We start from the raw sequence: 19,904 nt of genomic DNA, 5'->3' as shown, positions 1-19,904 counted from the left end.
AAAAAAAAAAAAAAAATGACGACACGCCATAGCAGATTCGACCCCCGAAATCTGTTCCCCTCTGTCGTCCAGCGACCCGTTCTACACACCTGTTGGTCTCGTTTCTGCGAGGAAAATGTCTGTACTAACCTCAGAAACCTCCCCTTCCTCACTTCCTGACAAGTCAGCCATCAAATCGTCCTGCATGGCAGCGGCTAGCACAGCATGGGGATCGGCCAGCTTGGTGAAGGTAACGTTCAGGGGCTCGACTTTGGACCCAGAATTCCCCTCATTCTTCGCCATCTGTTCGGGTTCCCCTTCTACATTTTGTATTTCATGCTGCATCTTCCGCGCTCGGCTTCACATAGGCACGTTTTCTGTCTTTCTAGCAGTGCTATTGAAGAAATAATAGTGGGAATGTCGTGAGAGGCTGTCACCTCAGTCGCTACTCTCCGCCATTATGAAATGTGACTGACCCGGATGTAAGCTAACCGCGGGAAAACGGCAGAAACAAATTTATCTAATTTTTCAGCAATATCACGACTTAATGTGCAAATATAAAAATTATGAAACCATTATACACCTATATAAGGTGGTTTGGCACTTCTGTGTAAGAAAAGGTGTTGTCTGTTTCATAAAAACTGTTTTTAATGTCAGTCCTACTTTTGGGTACATTTGGCAGCGGCCAATAGCAGACTTCGCATGCCGACACTTACCACGTGACTGTTAATTGGGGTTCTGAAGTTAGGCAAGAAAATCGCATGGAACTAACGAAATAATGTTTAAATCGCATATGTTTATATAATATTTATGCAAATCATTATTTCCAATTTTTCGTAATTCATCTGGATTATTGCAGCAAAATTTGATGGGCACATAACAACGCACTCATCAAGTGAAACAAGCTTGCTTTAGAGAAAGGCGGTTATAATCAGAGTTAAATTAAAAAAAGACTCTTGCTTGAAAAGTCAGAACTTTTAACTCATACGCATCTGATTATCAATATCAGTAAATGTTTTTTAATAAAAGTATGTTGTCTGGCTGGTTCATCCACATATATGGGCTGTGGCGCTCCCCACAGTGCGCATGCGTGATTAGAATAGAAGTACTTAATATGATTTTTGACACCCCTAATCCAATAGGACACAGTCACAGACTCACTGTTTTGAGGTACAATGCAGTCACTCCATTGCGTTCAACAATACCAGAGAGGTTGTATGGAAAGTACCTCTATGACAATACTGAGGAGTCAACACGCATAATGTCCAGTACCTCAAAGAAAGCACTGCGTCGTGCGCGAAACCCTGATTTTCCACAGTTTTCCTTGGATGTTTGGTCAACGTTGTATCAGAATTTTGCCTGTGGATATCGTTTCCGACATAACATTTGGAAACTACAGACAGGATGTTAACCGTTATATATGCGAATATACGACCTTATATGAGATGTTTGGCGAAGTGCTTTACACAATACATAAAGGGTTTAAATTTCGCGCAGGTGAAGTACGTAGCTGCCGACGTGCTCAAAGGAAGTAAGGAGGTTTAGTAACAGTTCTTTGCCCTAAAAAATTATTAGGATATTGATCTTGAGACGCACTACTTATATGACCACAGTATACTTTATGGATAACATTCTCCGCTGATTCCAAATATAATGCGATAGGGAAAAACAAGGCGAGCAAAAAAAGAGATTCTTTTATTTTCAAATCTTGAGGTCATAAGCGTTGAGGTGACAATACATGTACATGATATGATATCAAAACCAAACAGATCTTTAATTTTTGTATTCAACAGTATTTACCTGTGTCCTTGAAAGGCGTAAAGACATTCTAATAAAACGGCTTCACGGTCGTACCATCATGGGCAGCTACATTTGTACTATACTGGGCTAGGTAGGATGCGATGGAACGTGTAAGTGTCAACATTCGGGCGAAACGCGAACAATTGTGTCTCAAATTTGCTGGATACCAGATTGTGTTTGAACAACATATTTTCCCATTTTCGGCAACTTGATCATTTTTTTTAAAAATCAGACGAAAATTAATTCGTGCGCTGATGCCATCCATAGAATTACTTGCTGTGGCCTTTATATTGGTCACACGCGATGCTGCGATTGCACGACGCCGATCATACACTAAAGTTTCATTCTGTTTATCTGGTCATCGTCGGCTTCAATCACACCTTGGCTCCAGTGCCGCAATTTGGACGGATAATGATGTCCACAGGGACACATTTCATGTCTGTGAAGAGAAGCGCCCGTAGGACTCTGGCAGCAGACTCGCAATTTCAGTCAGACATGTTATGAAATCACTAGTAGAAGCAAGAGTAGTCTATCTTCGATACACCCCCACTTTTGACTGAGTAACAGCACCGACCTGAACTTTTTTAGTCAGTTCAAACAAGGACATTATGTCCTTGGTTCAAACAAGGACACAAACGTGCACTGTCCTTTGTTCAAACGAATTTCAGTATTACAATAACATAAAGCATTAATTTGTGTGTTATGCTGTCTTTATCCTTTATATCATGGATCATTATACCAGAATTACAACTCGTAGGTCAACTTTTGTCGCTAAACGACTTCCATTCAATGGAAAAGCAAGGACGAAGAAATTACAAGAGCGACAACCGGCAACTTTACCCCAGGATGGCAAATCCGTCCACTGTCTTAAACAGTCAAGTAGATAAAGTCCTAACACTACATATACATGTTAAATTAGACATAATTTTTTTTCTTCCAGCTCTTCTACCTCCGATTGGCGGATATGCTTCCGCTTTTATTTCCAGCTCTATCACTCACTTAGTCAATCTTGGGGTCCGGACAGCATGCAGGTCAGCAAACTTTATTACTTTCTTTACCTCAGTGCCCCCCTATATATGTTGCATCTGTCCCCATATGCTGAACTGACAAATGGCAACAGGCAAATGTAACGTTTCCTTAATTTGTTTTCGCCAATTTCGGCTTTTTCAATGACATCCAAGTTCCAACATACAACCCTTTAGGCATGTTAGACAGATTTGATCATGTCGATCGACTTAGCCCTTCCGGACAGATTGTCGCATCCGCTAGGGGGCGTGGTTCACCAGTAACCTGCTGTCGGTGAGCCTTGACCAGGCCTTGACCGGAAAGGGTGCCTAAAAGGTCAAGCTAGTGATGGATTTGCTGAAAAGGAAACCTATGCATAATTGATCACGTTTCTATGCGACGTTCCCTCCAATGATGCTCTAAAAACGGTGAGGAAGCCCAGCATTACTGAAGTCATCACAGATATATACAGATCTCCGTAAGAAAGCAATAATAGAGATAGAAAAAATATTTGCCTGCTGCGACACGTTACGTTGGCCAATTGGTTGACCTCATCTAGAATAGAAGGTAAGTACGAAACGTAATGATATGTAATTTATATAAGTGCAAGTCGGCTTGACAATTATCGGATAGGCTGTAGGAATCATTGTTATGACCCCTGTTCTCGTTTTGCTGGCAGAATTTCTAAATTGAGAGCAATGATATAACGTAAAATATAGTACTGAATTCGAAATAGAAACTAAAATGTTGCAGCCATATAAAACTACCTACAGGTAACGTTACAACATAAAGGGGATCGGGAATAAAGAATGGCATTGACTTGACTGACATGCCAACATTTGTACTATTCATTTTCACTCTAATGTAGCAGCTAAACCTTTGAATACCCCATTTTTTGGTCAGATTTTCTCCATACTCTCCATGCACTCACTTGCTTCTTCGTCACAATGTTTTCCCCCCTAATAATACTTATCGACAAACGGTTTCTACCCAACGTAACAATATGTACAGCGATGTGGGTTTGGGGTTTTTAAAGAATTTCTGACGTCATGGGCAACGCCCCTTTCAAAGGTCACCTGTCATGCGCAGTAAATATTCCATGACGTCACCAGAATCCCCTGACAGAGGTCATCTCGTACGGCCCTGTTGCGCTACCAGCACTTGTCTCCAACAATCTCGTCTTTCCCCCTCTTTAAGACTCTCTTGTGAAGGTAAGACGCACGCGGAAGGTCTGACAGCTATTTATACTTGCGTATGAATAGTTTTTGAGCAGCTGTTGGCCCACCGCTTGAGCGATGACAAGCTTTTTTGGAAGTTGTCAGACGATATGGATCCGATTTCATCATGATGTTGTGCGCGGGTTTTCTCCTTGAGGGGGAAATCGTGACTAGTCGAGCCACAACAAGAGACGGTTTTCTCTTCCTATAGGTTAATTCTTCACATCTAAATGTAATCAACGCCTGTTAAGTTAACTGTAAAGTAGAGGCACACTATGGGGGTATTGTCAACACATACTTATAGGTTTTTAACGTTGTTTTACAGGTTGCCGGGAGGACAGAAAAAGGCGCCCTCCCCCTCGAACTGAAGAGTCCCGTTTGAAGAAACAACATATTCCCTTGAGGGATCTCACAAGTGGAGGTGCCCATTGTAACAAACACGTGGTGTGTCAACACACATAAGACATTATGTACACCTTAAGGACGTTTTGGACTAGTGGGCCCAAGTTGGCCCGCGGTGTACTTAGCCAAGGTGTGCCGGCGGCGGTGAGGGGGACCCCCGCCCAGCCGGCCCGACTCTTGGCCACCTCGGTACAACAGGAATCCTTCCTGAACGGTAGCAGCTCTAACTATGTGGAGGAGATGTACTTAGCGTGGCTGGAGGACCCCAAGAGTGTTCACAAGGTGAGTTCACGGGCTACGGGTCATGTCATGTAAAGATTGACCTTGACCCCCATGTGTTAAAAAGCCACACGTCAATACTGTTAATCTTACGCAATATACCTTATACAAGAATGTGCAATATGTTTATTTATTTTACAACAAGGGAGTGAAGTATTGTTTTTTTGCTTGTCTGTGTGTGTGTGTGTGTGTATACATGTGTTCTTGCATAACATACTTTGCAGTTTCTATATGTTTGTGTCAGAGGGGCTGAACTTGAAGTCTGCTATCACCAAATGCCTTTTCCTATAATAGTGCAATGCTTCTTTGTCTTTTCAGCCAAGCACAGTGGCCAGGTCACCCCTACTCTTGACTATAACATGTGCCATATTGTAGTTTAACCAGAGGTTAATGATGACTACAGCACACATGTAACCGTCGGTTGGCAGTTGGAAACTCTCCTTCCCTCAGGCCATTTTATACAAACAATCTTCAGTGTGTATTCAGTGAGTTTCGGTGGTGATGGTCTTAGAAATCCTGTTTATTATGCCACGAGATATTCAATTTCAATAATAATTATTGTCTATTTGGAAACTTGGACACTTGTAGGATCACCTGTTTGCAAATGGCCAGTAAACCACATGGGAATACTGCAGTTTTAGCCCTGGGAAGCAGCTACAATTACCATAACATAACCATATGGAAATTCCTACAGCCTTTCAGCCTGTCCATTGATGTAATGCCCTCTGATTTTTAGAAGCAAACAGTCAAGGAGAAATTTTCCAAAACATTGGCAGACAAATGTGTTAGGTACATTGTAAATATGCAACAAATTAATAAAACTCGACCTGGAGCCTTATATAGGGGCTAGAAAAATGCCTGATGAAGCACAATTGGGCCATATGCACATTTGTGCCTATGGCCCAATTGGCATAGTGCCTATACAGACATATGATACTTTATATTCACCCCAGACAAGTACTAGTATACCTGATTCAGATTTTGACATCAACAAACACATCTTCATGCTTTTCTGATGTACTTGTTTGGTTATGGCATTTGTCTTTTATCAGAAGCATCAAGCCTTAATTGGTCCCTTGTATACTATACCGGAATAGGACAGCTTCACATGTACGTGTAGCTGAAAATGACCATGTTACAATCACATTGCACTTTTGGCTGTTAAAACAAAGCACCATGCATACTTCACCTCAGTAGAGGAGACCTGCTTGCTGTACTAAAACTTGCAACAACAAATCGGCAGTTCTTTTTATACTTTTCTTATCCCATGGGTTTTCCCAGGTTCAGTGCCACAATTTTAGGACCAAGTACTGACCTTGACCATGGCTGATTTACTTGCAGGCCTGCACATTAACGCCCAACCTAATATGGCGAAGTGCTGGCACTTAGGTGCTGCCGCCTCCTAGCTAATCATCTGTAAACTGCAGTTCATGAAACAATTTATCATTAGGGTTGGCAGGTTTTTCTAGGATCAGTCGGGAAACAGGAAACACAACATTTTTTTTTCCTAGGCCTAACCAGGCTACAAGCCTGAGGTTACTGAAAATCATTATAGTTTAATATTATTGATGATATCATTATATAGTCCTGGGATATCTTCTTCCGGAATGCCCAACGCGGCGCCGCGCCGGGACAGGCGTACCAGTCGCCACCTCCGATGCCGGCCATGATGCCCGTACAGCCGGTAGCCTGGCCCATGATGCCTGTACCTGTCCCGGCCGCCACCCCGGAACAGATGAGCGGGAAGGTCATCGACGATCATCTTGCTGTACAAGCCATCATCAGGTCATATCAGGTCAGTGTCACCGTCATATCAGGGCTTCTAGCAATTCAAGTCCATATCCTTCTATAGGTTCACTTATTTACATGTCAACCAATAGGACTTATTAACCTGCCTTTCTGACAAGTCTCCAGTGTCACTGAAAAAAGTTAGCGGATGCTACCTTAAACGTCTGACCGTTTCCAAAATCATATCCAGTTGTTTGAATAACTTACAAATTCATAAATTTATAAACAATATAGATTATAAATTTACAAACTTATAAATTACATATCTTATTACCTGGATGTCTAACCTTCATAGACGATCTATACTTTTTGATTAGGCACTGTTCTCTATATGCCAGTGGCCTTATTTATGAACTCTTTGGTGCCACGTTTTACATACAATGTATATATTGTATAATACTATGCAAGTTATACATGATACAAATCACATTAAGTGTCATGCTGTTGTACAGTATTAACCATTCTCTGAAAAATTAGAGTAACACCATGATCTGGTATTTTTCTGATATTCCCATTCATAAGTATATATATAATATTTGAAGTATATGAGACAGATGTTGAGTCAGGTGCCACTTGCTCCCAGGATCCCAGTGTAGACCAGTCAGTAGGCATCAGTGCTGAGGACAGGAGCTGGGTTAACAAAGTTGTACCTCACCAGAGAATGCATGCTATGATTAGGGCTTACCAGGTGAGGTAGGGACAGGCAGGAGGTACTAGCAGGGCTGAAATCAAGCAGTTTGCTTGTTTGTTAGTCAGTTTGAACAGTTATCATGAAAGTTCATCTGTGTTGGTAGTTACATGTACATGTTTACAACTTTTGATCCAACACAAAGAAGAGTTTAAACAGTTTGTATGGTTACTATCAAGAACATTTTAACTGTTTTTCCCCTAATAAGACTATATTATTTTAATAAGAGTTGTGACAAACGTTGTGAAGTTTCTTTATTCTCTCAGTCTAAAGTTGACAATGAAGGTAACATTATATTTATTCTAACAGCTTCATTTAAGTTTAAAAGAAGTAGACCTAAGTTATGCCTTCTGAGTTTACAACCTGATAAAACTATTCATGAAAATATCTGTGGCGTGCTTTTTCAGATCCGTGGTCACCAATGTGCCAAGTTGGACCCGCTGGGTATCATGGAGGCAGACCTGGACTCCTCCACGCCACGGGAGCTCACGCTGCCGTACTATCGCTTCAACGAGGAGGACCTGGACCGCACGTTTGTTCTCCCACAAACCACCTTCATCGGGGGAGGGAACTCATCCCTTCCTCTAAGGGAGATCATTAAGAGATTAGAGGTCTGTATTAGAGAAACACTCAATAGTACTTAATGACCGTCCTCATTGCATACTGGTACATGTTAATCTTTATTCTATGCTCACAACTACATATATGTACCATATTCTTCTAGTCACCTTTACAAACTGACAACAAACAGAGCTAAATTTTATACTAATCATAGATGTATGAATTTTCTGATTTCTTGTTATGTCTAGAGAGTTTCTTAGAAGAGAGTGTGAGAATGAAACAATTGTGCCTTTCTTGACCCTTGTCCTGCGGGGCCCATATATATATGGGTTGCACATACAGTACCATCTATATAGTGCCCTGTATATGTGCGATGTGGGGGTGTTTCTTGTGCAACGCATCACACCGCAGCGAAACGCAACGAATGCGGAAGTAACTACGCCGCCGCAGGGCAAAAAAGGTCAAGGGTCTGTAACCTGATTAAGACATGAAATTATTTTAAAATATTGTGTGAAAATTGCCAGCAGGACAAGGGTTAATGTATGACGTATTATATAGGAGACCTACTGCCAAACCATAGGACTGGAGTACATGCATATCAACGACCGGTCCAAGTGTGACTGGATCAGGCAGAAGTTTGAGATCCCCGGGATCATGTCCATGGAAAGCGAGACCAAGAGGCTGACACTCGCACGTCTGGTCAGATCAACAAGGTGGGACAAGATGGATCCAGTTTTGTGCTTTGTTTGTGGTAATGGCATATATCTCCATCATAATATATACTGTCTGACACAAATGACAGGTAAACAGTTGTTTCAGATGTAAGTTTGCTACCTCCTTGTTGAGCTCCGCAGCTTTCTTGAAGTGGTTTCCGCCAAACGTGCAAGTCTTCATGGCAGGAATCTTAGGTAGAGACCAGATAACACAGTTCAAATGTAGAACTACCAGATATCACAAGAGCACATTGCCCTACCTAGTAGACAGTCTTAACAACAAAGGGTTAGCGTCAATGTCATAAATGAGCAGTTAATTGTCGTACTTTACTTGAGCTGTCGAAGGCTTCCACTGTAGGATCTGAAATGATAATGAGGGTACTAAATAAATTCATATATTTTCAATAAGTCTATCAGGGATGGAGTATTGTTTCTATAAGACCATGATGGTTTTTACAGGTTTGAACAGTTCCTAGCGACCAAGTACCCTGCTGAGAAGCGGTTTGGTCTGGAGGGGTGTGAGGTTCTCATCCCGGCGCTGAAGACCATCATCGACCGCTGTACGGAGCAGGGCGTGGAGAGCTTCGTACTGGGCATGCCTCACAGAGGGCGCCTCAACGTGCTGGCGAATGTCGTCCGCAAGGATCTGGACCAGATCTTGTGTCAGTTTGACTCCAGCTTGGAGGCTGATGATGAGGTATTACAGTTGTACATATTTTTGATGTTCACAAAGACCACATCTACATGTAGATTGTACTTAAAGATCTAGTCTACTGTTGTACTGGTGCTTAAAGTTTGAAGGTGCAGGTAACTCTAGCATGTGATTGAAATGTGGCTTAAGCTTTAGAATAGTTTCACAAAAATCATTCACTACAACAGCAACTATTTTTTCACACATACCAAAGGCCACACTGATTCGATTTTATGGTTCATGACTGTGCGCGCATTGATTTCGCAGTCAGTGTGGCCTAATTCTAAACTTGAGTTGGTTTCACAGTTTTTGAAAATATAAAAATGATGTACAGGATACTGATACATTGACAACATCTGCAGGGTTCTGGTGATGTGAAGTACCATCTTGGCTGCTCCCACATGAGACTGAACCGCACCACTAACAAGTCCATCAAACTGGCGCTGGTGGCCAACCCCTCCCACCTGGAGGCTGTGGACCCTGTGGTGCAGGGGAAGACTCGGGCAGAGCAGTACTACAGGGGCGACATAGAGGGGAAGAAGGTGTGTGCTTGTTTGTTTGTTTGCTTGTCTCACATAGCCGGTAAACTGCCTTGTCTTAGGCGTAACACATCAGTCATGTAAGTTGCCTAATACTGAACTGTAAGGTTTGAACCACTCACACTCGAAAGGACCCCTACTCCTTTTTGATAAGTGTGTTGTGTTCTTTGATACTGAGATAGCATTCAGATTTTAGGGCAAGAACAGGAAGGTTTGTACATTCCACCCATAGTGCTATGCCGTAGCACTACTTTTTTTATGAAGTGTGCCAAATTGCAGACCAAATTATTTTTCCAGGCTGAGGTTGACTGTTTAATTTCCATATTTTTAAAATGCTGAAGTAGAAATTCAAATGAAAACAAGACACCTTTCTGTCATCTGAAACTGGAAACATTCTCTCTTCAGGTGATGAGTATCCTGATGCATGGAGATGCGGCGTTCGCAGGACAGGGAGTTGTGTTCGAGACGTTCCATCTGAGCGACCTTCCCGCGTACACCACCCACGGAACCATTCACGTGGTGGTCAACAACCAGATCGGCTTCACCACGGACCCCCGGTTCTCACGCTCGTCTGCCTACTGCACAGATGTGGCCAAGGTAAGGACAAAAGCAGAGGCTGGTTGAACTGTACTTGATATAGAGCACATCAGCAGAATGTACTGCACTTGCGCAAAGCCCGTAATGTATTGTGCATAGCACTTCAGCAGGACGTCTCATATAAGGTCACATTTGCATATATATGGTTAACATCCCATCTGTAGTTTCCAAATGTTATGTCAGAAAAGATTTGATGGAACCAAGATTTTGATGGAACCAACGAAAACTGTGAAGAATCAGGGTTTTGCGCAGGTGAAGTACGTTCTGCCGATGTGCTCTACGCATGTGTATCAAGCACAGTCCAACCAGCCTTTTGCTTTTGTGGATGGCTTAGGGCCAGCAAGATCTCTCACTACATGTAAATGTAACTCGTTTTATCCAGGTTGTTCAGATTGGATGTACATGTGCCTTATATTGTACATTGTACTTGTTGACACCTAGGTGGTGGAAGCGCCCATATTCCATGTCAATGCGGACGACCCGGAGGCCGTGGCCCACGTCTGTAACGTGGCAGCTGATTGGAGGTCTGAGTTTGAGAAGGATGTGGTGATTGATCTGGTATGACATCAGAACTGCTATAATTATTGTATAATAAGTGTTAGAAATACATTGTACTCATCTGCAGTCTGCATTTTGTGTGAGACATTTTTAATATTGCAGGCTCCTATCATAGAGCCTGCTTTCATTTTTTTTCACTCTGTCGCCTCATATCTTTTATAAAAAATTGGAGAACCAACAAATCAAATTGATGTGGCCTTTGTATTGCAAACTGACCTGTTCTTTTCCACCATTTGTCAGGTGTGTTACCGGCGCGGTGGTCACAATGAAATGGACGAGCCCATGTTCACCCAGCCCATGATGTACAAACAGATCGGCAAGCAGCCCAACGTGTTGAGACAGTACGCTGAGAAACTCATCTCAGAGGGTGTGGTCACACAGGAGGAGTATGAAGTCAGTATCTGTTAGGCCTCGAAAAAAAATGTTGACAAAAATAATGTGTTTCTTGTTTCCCGACCGACCCTAGAAAAACCTGCCAGATCTAGCCTTTTTTTATGCGGACCCCTGCAAGGGACATAAATTTTTCAAGCTGATTGACCTTTTCTAGCTCGGATAGTGAAAAAATGAATAGATAAATACTGTTGTAGTTGAATGTTTTCTAACGGAAGGTGACTGTTGACATCTCAGGAGGAGGTTGCGAAGTATGACAAGATTTGTGAAGAGGCGTATCAGCAGGCCAGGGAAGAGAAGATCCTGTCCATCAAGCACTGGCTGGACTCACCATGGACAGGTCTGGACAGCACTGATGTCTTCATTCTTCTCATCAGCTTTTAGATAGGCAATGTATCATCAGGATAATCAATAACCAATCACTTCTGAATGTAATCGCACGAGAATTACGGTTACAGACATGTACATGTGACCTCACAAGAGACTTAACGGATTATCCTGATGAAGGCGACAGTGGTCGTTGAAAATTTGATCTCTGTGTAACCCTTGTGTTGGAATAAAGTTCAATATTTTACTAAGGTTAGAAATCTTTTGGGTTCCTTATAGATTTCTTTAAGGATAAGACACGTGACTCGATGATGGTGTGTGAGCCCACGGGAGTGAGTGAGGACATCCTCACCCATGTGGGGACGTTCATGGGCAGCCCCCCTCCCGACCCCAAGTTCACCATCCACGGCGGCGTGAAGCGTATCCTGCGCCAGCGCGCCACCATGGTGAAGGAGCGCTGGGTGGACTGGGCCATGGCGGAGGCGATGGCGTTCGGCTCCCTCATGCACTCCGGCTTCCACGTCAGACTGAGCGGGCAGGACGTAGAGAGAGGCACCTTCAGGTAAAACATGGGCTTGGGTGGCAGTTGTTGTAGGGATGTAGGGATCCGGCGGTAACTACATGTATAGATCGATGGCAACCAGGCTGCCGAGGCTCCACGGAACTCAAGAACTCCGCGAAAGGCCAGCAGGTCATAAAAGTTAATGTATTACCGGAAATTCACAATACCAGCTCTGCATACCTGTGGTTTGGCAGCATTTTTTTTGCTGGTGCGCACTAGTTTGGGGGTCTTCAGAGGATCATTGTTATTGTTGTGTTACATATATATATTGTTATTGTGTTACATAAATTGTTATTGTTGTGTTACTTGGAACTTTATGTGATTTGGCTGACAAGCATACTACATTCAATGTATCATCTAAAAACTACCAAAACCATGAGAATTTGACCCCTGTGCTTTTTTTCCTTGTCAACAGTCAGCGCCATCACGTGCTGCATGACCAGAACCGTGACAAGGTGTTCTGGACACCGCTGGACAACCTGTGGCCGGACCAGGCTCCCTACACCGTCTGTAACAGCTCGCTGTCCGAGTACGCTGTCATGGGCTTTGAGCTGGGTTACAGTATGAGTAACCCCAATGCCCTTGTCCTGTGGGAAGCTCAGTTTGGGGACTTTTCCAACACCGCTCAGTGTATTATCGACCAGTTCATCAGCAGTGGGCAGGCCAAGTGGGTCCGGCAGACCGGCATCACCCTGCTCCTACCCCACGGGTATGAGGGAATGGTACGTCCCAAGTTGACACTTTTTATGAAGAAAAATGCTAAGGAAGGATCCTGTGAGTTGACAAGGGAATGATCAGACTCTGGTGTAACATGCCAGAATGTACCCATGGCCAGAATGAACCCGGGTATACTTTGGCCTGGGGTAGATTCAGGCCTGTTACACTGGTACATGACCTTTGCCTACATACTAGCTCTTTGGCTATTAATAGTGAAATTCATGTAGTTAAGTCCTATGATGGCATTAGCTCCTAAAACACTGTTTTTTCTCCCACAAAATGTGTTGTGTTGTTGTTGTTGTAGGGCCCAGAACACTCCAGTGCCCGTATGGAGCGTTTTCTGCAGATGAGTACAGAAGATTCAGATCTTTATCCGGTAAGTAAAAAAGAACATCCCCAAATGTCAGTAAAATTACAGTACATGGCATTCATCCCAACCACTTTTCATTAAGCTAAACTACATCAACATGTATATTAAGAACACCGGGTCAAAGGCATCTGGTAGACGATGACACCGAACAAGACAGTCACTATTTCCTGAGAGGGGTGAAAGAGGCTATTTACATCAGGGCAGCTATTTCCATCACCCTTCACTCAACCGTGACGGGGGCCGCCATTGTCTACCACCTTTGACGCAGTGTCGACGTCACATTTCAAAGAAGCCACATGACAAGCCTCACTGGGTCAGTCTACTGAGGAAGACCATAGTGACTGGTCGAAAGTTCTAGCTGAGAGAACTTCTTTGTGTTGGATCTAAAATTTAACTTAAGCATAATTATAATCATGCTTGTTTTTGCAGGAAATTGATGAGCGGTTTGAGATCCGTCAGCTGTTTGACCACAACTGGATCGTGGCTAACTGCACCACCCCGGCCAACTACTTCCACCTGCTGCGCCGACAGGTGCTGCTGCCCTTCAGGAAGCCTGTAAGTTCTAGGCTATACTTGTCAGGATAGGGTAATACAAGGAGTGAACTATAACTGCTAACTGATCAGTGCTTTGATAATGACATCTTCGGGCGTTGCACAGTTCTGCAAATGTAGCAAAAGAGTAGCAAAATCAACCACTTTTTACTAACTGGTAATTAAGGGTTAATGACCTGCCCGAGGTGTTTATCATGTCATAAGGCCTGGTCATTTCCTATAACCACCAATTGAACTGCCGAGTGAGCGCTAGCGAACAGTGGTCCAAAAAGTGGTCGGTTATTCTAATATCCGACCACTGTTTAGGTTATTGCCTGATAACCAATGGGAAATGGAGCCATCTGATTGACGTCTGGTTGACGTCTTCTGGCATATATATGATAAATATGATATAACAGACAGTACACACAAAATGTAGATTAACAGCATCTATTTAGTGATTGAATTAATTTACATGTTAACCTTGTGAACTGTGCTGTACCTCCAGCTTGTTGTGATGACACCAAAGAGCCTGCTGCGCCATCCCGAGGCGCGCTCGTCGTTTGACGACATGCTGCCCGGCACGACGTTCCAGCGCCTGATCCCGGACACCGGCCCGGCAGGTCAGAACCACGACCAGGTGCAGCGCCTCATCTTCTGTACAGGGAAGGTCTACTACGACCTGACTAAGGTACGTAGACACAGATACACATTTGTTCTACACAGTCTTGTTACCTTCACCAAGAAGGTTACATGTATGTTTTCAGTAGTGTTCATCCGTTTGTTTGTCTATCTGTCTGTTTGTAAGCAGCATAACTCAAATAGTATGATACTCAAGTTGAATGTTTGTGTATTTTGTAAAGATATTTGTAAAGATACCCCAGGTTTTCAACATGTTAGTTTGTCACAATCATATTTGTGTGCATATTGCTAGGGCGTGTGATAAAGGTAGATTCAGCCTACACATAATGATTATATATATATATATAATGCCCTTTAAGAATGGAACTCTGCCCAAGGTGCAGATCTGTTCCTAACATTGAATCCATCGTTTTTTAAATGTCTGTGTTGACTTTTCCTTGCAGGAGAGGAAGGCTCGTGATCTGGACGACAAAATTGCGATTGTTCGCATCGAGCAGGTAATGAACTTGGGGGAGGTCGACCACAAGTGTAACAACACCATGGAGTAAACAGCACAGGGGTGAACTTCATCTTATTGGGTCATTGTTGTTGGTAGTTAACATGATCAAGAGATAAGACTTTAATTTGTTTCCACACAGCAGGGAAGAGCGTTGAATTGTCTGTGTTTGTCTGATCACTTTCATTGCAATACCTTATGAACACGCGACATTAACAATTGGTCAAAAGTGCCTGGAAAGATATGCCGCATGCCATCTCTGTCATAATTGACTTCTGCAGAGCAAAGGTGGAAACGATTTCAAAAATAATTGAATATTTCACTGCTAAAGAAAATTTTCGGCGAAAGGTGGGGACTGAGGGGCCATTATTTAGCTATCCGGTATGAGATTTCTGTAGATTCTGAAGATCCACATAGATGTGTGAGGTTGTTTTGTGTTTTCCAGATCTCTCCCTTCCCGTTTGACATGGTGAAGCAGCAGTGTGACCTGTACCCCAACGCTGACCTGGTGTGGGCACAGGAGGAGCACAAGAACATGGGTGCCTGGAGCTACATCCAGCCTCGCATCCGCACGACGGTTAACCGCGAGCGCCACGTCAGGTAGGGCCGCGGGGAAACAACGGTCGTACGGTCACGATCAGTGACGACATTCACGTCCCAATATGTTAAACAGGCTTTAGGCCACACCAATTTCATTTGTTGGTTCTCGGATTTTTTTTAGAAAAAATATGAAGTGACAGGGCCAAAAAATTTCAAACCACTGCATTTGATAGATGGAAAAACTGTTGGGGCCAAAATATGAGTATTTTGGAGTTGATTCAGAATCTGAAATTTGTTTTTTTTTTTTTTCAAATCAGAAAAAAATTAGGCCGGCAAATTTGTGAACCAACAAATTATGTTGGTGTGGCCTTAATTTGCCACATGTCTATGTTCAAGATTATTTTTCGGTATGCTGCCATTTCTATGGTTCTGTAAAAGTTTTAGAAATTGTTTTAAGAATACGTTATGCACATTCAACTGACAGAGAGATGGAAATATAATATGGTCATACTTTAAGTAATGTTTATGCTCCACGGTTTCAGTATTGCTATTGAATTTCAGCTAATTTAAAGGAAAGATTAACAATGGTTTTCAAATAATCACACTGATCATCTCAGTCCACACTTCTGATGAAAAATTGCTTCACACAAAAAATTTAACTCTTTGATTCTATAGCTTTGTGTTGCTTTGTGTCCAATTCACGCTTACGCAAGGTGCAGCTCTTCATTGCCATTGATCTCAAATTTGTGTGGAGGCAGCTTCGAGCTTCTAAGCAGATCTAGAGCTTGCAAATCTTTTTTGTCAGCTTAAACTGAAGACCAAGGACATTAACCACTGCGCTAGCCAAATGATGGCTACAAAAGATGTACATGTATGCTATCAAAGATGTTGCATGATTAAGGAACTTGTTGCTTCTCTAGATCTTTCTCTTCTTTGTTTTGCACCACCAGCCTCACTGCCATTCCTGCCACTTTTCCTATCACCGACTACTTGCCGCTAACTTACTCCCTTTTATAGAGCGTTTTCGGGTGATGCCTTTGCTGTGTATGCCGCCATGTTGGTGTCACCATTTGCATTTCAATGAATCCTAGCTCTAGTCTTTTCCAAGCCTATAAACTCTGGAATAACCCAGTGACTGCTTTGAAAATGTCTACAGTTTAAAGAAGAGTCTACTTGGTCAGAATAACTACTTAGACATCTGCAAATGAAGCACAAAAATGCTGTGTACACTTGAGCTATTGTGCACTTACGATCCACTAAAATGCAAATGAGGACACCAACATGGCGGCCAGCACCCACCTGCCTCATTGATAGAAAGGAAAGATGAAAACGCTCTATAATATACCATTCACTACATGGAACAAGGTTAATATTTCATTTCTCACGCATGCCTCCTCCCCCTTTCTGTTGGTGTATTGTAACTGTAGCTACGCAGGTCGTGCGCCAACTGCCGCCGCGGCCACAGGAGCTAAACAAAGCCATCACCAGGAGCTGAACAGGCTGCTGGAGCATGCCATGAACCTTGACAATCATGTAGCCCTTTGGCAAAGCCAACCCAGGAGAAATCTCACCGGCTGAAATCTCATCTCCAGTCAGTGCACGGTCCATTTGTGTAACCCTATCTAACCTCCAGTCCTCCTACTAACCACCCTCACCAATCAGACTCTGATTCTCAGAATCCATCTGTTTTTGGCGATGCCTCAGAGGTGGAGCCTGCTTTATTGCACTTGACTTCCAATGTTGGGAGATATCTCAGTTTCCAACTAGCTATAGGCACTCGAGCTGGCACTAAGGAAAAGATTCTACAATGTGTGCCGAAAAGAATTGGCAATGAAACTTAAGACGTATTTGACAAGCAAATTTTGTGACCAATTTTTCTAAATACCCATTTAAGGTGCCTATCCAATCTGCAAGAAAAAGTAGCTCAAATTATGTATATAAGCTCAAATTAGCTCAGTAAACACACAAGCATCCAATAATCTTTCTCTATTTCATTACTACATATAGCTTGTAATTGCAAACATGTTGACAAAATGAAAAAAAAAATCATAGGTCATGACCATAAAATCACTACCAAAGAATTGTTTAGAAAAGTTGTTTACATCTGAATTATCTGAGGTGTCATTGGAACTGAGAGATACATCCCTGTGTGATCGCTTACCCTAACAACCACAAAAATCATCAAATCCCAACATCATTACCTCAATCTGTTCTAATTTTCCTGTCACTACTGTGCACATGTGTGCTTAAGTCTTTAGTTCTGGGTGTGGTTTGCTTTGGTTTGTGTGTGTGTTTGTGTAGACTTGTGTGTGCTGCAGGCTTGCAGCTCTAATGCTGTAAAAGTTTTTGAAAGCTTTGTGCAGTTAACATTGCTCTGCAAAACTTAAAATTAAAACTGTTCAGTCATCTGAAAGTACAATTGCTGAAACAACTGTACTGTAAACGAAACTAAATTTTCTAAGGACAACAACAGAGGACCTAATATAACAAGTTCCTTTTTCTTTTTTTGTGTTCACCACAAAATACTGGTTACAGGAGATTAATTTTTTTTGCAAAATGAAGATGGTACGACGTAATATTTACATTCAGATCATATTCTCTGGGGCTCTTATATCTAGTGATAATGTCCAATGTATTCAGTACAGGAAGTACTAGACTATAAATTTACATGACCATTGTATACATGTATATTTGGGGTCCAGGAAGCGATTTAGTACTATATATACCATGATTGTGATCATTTGCGTTTAGTCAGTCATTTGTAAGAAAATTCCATTTGAAAGATGCTGGGAATGTACACTGTATTTGTTCTGTGGGTTTTATTGTAATACATGTATGTGTGTTCTATAGTATAAATACCATGTAATTTCACTTGGCCAAAGGTAATGTATGTACATGCAAAATTTAATGTAACTAAGCTATACTAAGCTCCTTTTGGTGTTCTTCATAATTTTGCTATATAAGTCTGAAATATCAACTGCTCTTAGTACAACATGTAGAATCTTGACTCTTGTCTGACCATTTTTGAATGTGTTTGGGTAAGAATTAACAGAGCAGACCATATGCAAAGGTAAACATTATGCATTTGCTTTGCAAATGTTACCTTAATTCTGGTTCTAATTTATTTGTTCTCCTTTCCCCCCATGTGACAGATACTGTGGCCGCCATGGAGCTGCCGCCTCCGCAGCTGGAAACAAGTTCAAACATACAAGCGAACAGAACAATTTTGTCAACCAAGCCACCGACCTCAACTGGAAAGAACCGGTTTGGGTTGGACCCTCACAAGAATGAACACAACATCCCCTCATCCAGGCCATTCTCACTTTAGCTGCATCCTCTTAAATGTGACTAGTTAATAGACATAGACCTCAATAATATTCAAAGTGGGTTCATAAGGATATATACTTAATTTGTAATCCAGGAGAGCCAGTTGAATTTGACAAGTATGCTGTTTTGAAGTGAGTTTTGATTTGATATTTGGCCCTGTTGATGTTTTCTTTCACATCAAACTGCACAGTAGATGGGGCAACTATAGCACAAACTAATGACAGCTGGTGGTACATGTATTATGTAAAATTATTTAAGAGAGTAGTCTATCTTAGGAGGAGACACTGGCAGCAGCTAGGTTGTTAAAGATTTGTCCTTTGCTAAATTTCAATATGGGAATGTTTCACTAAACATACATGAGTTCAAACTAAAAGGGAATGCAAGGGACAGTCTCTGATTGACAAATGCACTACACTGTATACATGGGTACATTGTATTGTTGCAATGTCAAATAATATGAAGACTAGATACAAGATAGGAAAAACATACACCACACAAACTTGCCAGGACATAGAAGTCACTGTTTCTGAGGCCATAATGTGATAATTTTCACACAATCTTTGTACAAAAATAGAAAATCATCTAATCATACACGATAGTATCCAGTACAGAGAAAATGTAGAATAGCAAATTAAGGGAAGGGGGTCCAATCGTAAAACTTCTGAAGTGTGGATGCAGTTCTTATAGGTTATTGTTGAACTTCGTTGATATTGTGTCTTCGCATGTTTTGAAATTTATTGTTGAACATTTCAACGAGTCGGTTTTATCTTAAACTTTGTGTTCTTTTGTACAAAGTAAAAAAAGAATGTATAGAGGTATTGTGGTCCCAAAAACAGGGCTCTGAAGGTCAAAATTTAATGTTTCAAACAGATTTGAGGTATGACAAAGAAATGTACTTTATCTTTATGTTGATTGCATGAAAATTATTCTTGCTCCACTAACTATTCAGTCTACAGACGACTGCATATTTGACAGAGAATGAAACTATTGGTTAATTTTAGTGGTGAGCCTTGATTCTAACTCTTTAAGATATGGGGCTTGAAATGGTAGTCATGTATCAGGAATGGTCTGGACTTTTCCATTGTATGTTGCTTTAAAGAAGAGAGACTTTGATTAAAGACTATTGTGACATATTTGTGGTACTGTTTGGTTTGTACTTAAGGGCTTCCTATGACATTTTGATGC

At 41.9% G+C, this 19,904-nt stretch overlaps 2 protein-coding genes across 4 annotated transcripts in view; one reads left to right on the top strand and one right to left on the bottom strand.

The window, feature by feature from the left end:
• Positions 1–460, bottom strand: part of LOC109466725 (ankyrin repeat domain-containing protein 17-like) — a 26,140-nt gene extending 25,680 nt beyond the window's left edge. Inside the window, exon 1 of the mRNA XM_019764484.1 lies at positions 130–460. Within this exon, the coding sequence (XP_019620043.1) occupies positions 130–324 (195 nt within the window). The 5' untranslated portion in view covers positions 325–460. The remainder of the gene's footprint in view (positions 1–129) is intronic.
• A 3,418-nt stretch (positions 461–3,878) lies between these two features.
• Positions 3,879–19,850, top strand: LOC109466663 (2-oxoglutarate dehydrogenase, mitochondrial-like). 3 transcript variants are annotated; one of them, XM_019764396.1, is made up of 21 exons: positions 3,879–3,995; positions 4,327–4,685; positions 6,268–6,477; positions 7,054–7,158; positions 7,566–7,769; positions 8,278–8,432; positions 8,892–9,129; positions 9,486–9,665; positions 10,068–10,259; positions 10,701–10,817; positions 11,058–11,210; positions 11,445–11,547; positions 11,814–12,096; positions 12,512–12,818; positions 13,118–13,189; positions 13,613–13,738; positions 14,223–14,405; positions 14,800–14,853; positions 15,298–15,452; positions 16,820–16,983; positions 18,545–19,850. In XM_019764396.1, the coding sequence occupies exons 2-20, from the start codon at positions 4,470–4,472 to the stop codon at positions 16,968–16,970; spliced, it is 3,204 nt and encodes a 1,067-aa protein (XP_019619955.1). In that variant the 5' UTR covers positions 3,879–3,995; positions 4,327–4,469; the 3' UTR covers positions 16,971–16,983; positions 18,545–19,850. The 3 variants fall into 3 exon arrangements, with proteins under 3 accessions (XP_019619955.1, XP_019619956.1, XP_019619957.1); XM_019764397.1 differs by lacking the exon at positions 16,820–16,983; XM_019764398.1 differs by lacking the exons at positions 7,054–7,158; positions 18,545–19,850 and having other exon boundaries at positions 16,820–16,970.
• Positions 19,851–19,904: the final 54 nt, after the last annotated feature.

This window comes from Branchiostoma belcheri, unplaced genomic scaffold (genome assembly GCF_001625305.1).
Source record: "Branchiostoma belcheri isolate BF01 breed outbred unplaced genomic scaffold, Haploidv18h27 scaffold17, whole genome shotgun sequence".
Lineage (NCBI taxonomy): Eukaryota > Metazoa > Chordata > Leptocardii > Amphioxiformes > Branchiostomatidae > Branchiostoma > Branchiostoma belcheri.
The sequence above is the reverse complement of the archived record's forward strand: the minus strand, read 5'-3'. Positions and strand labels throughout refer to the sequence as shown.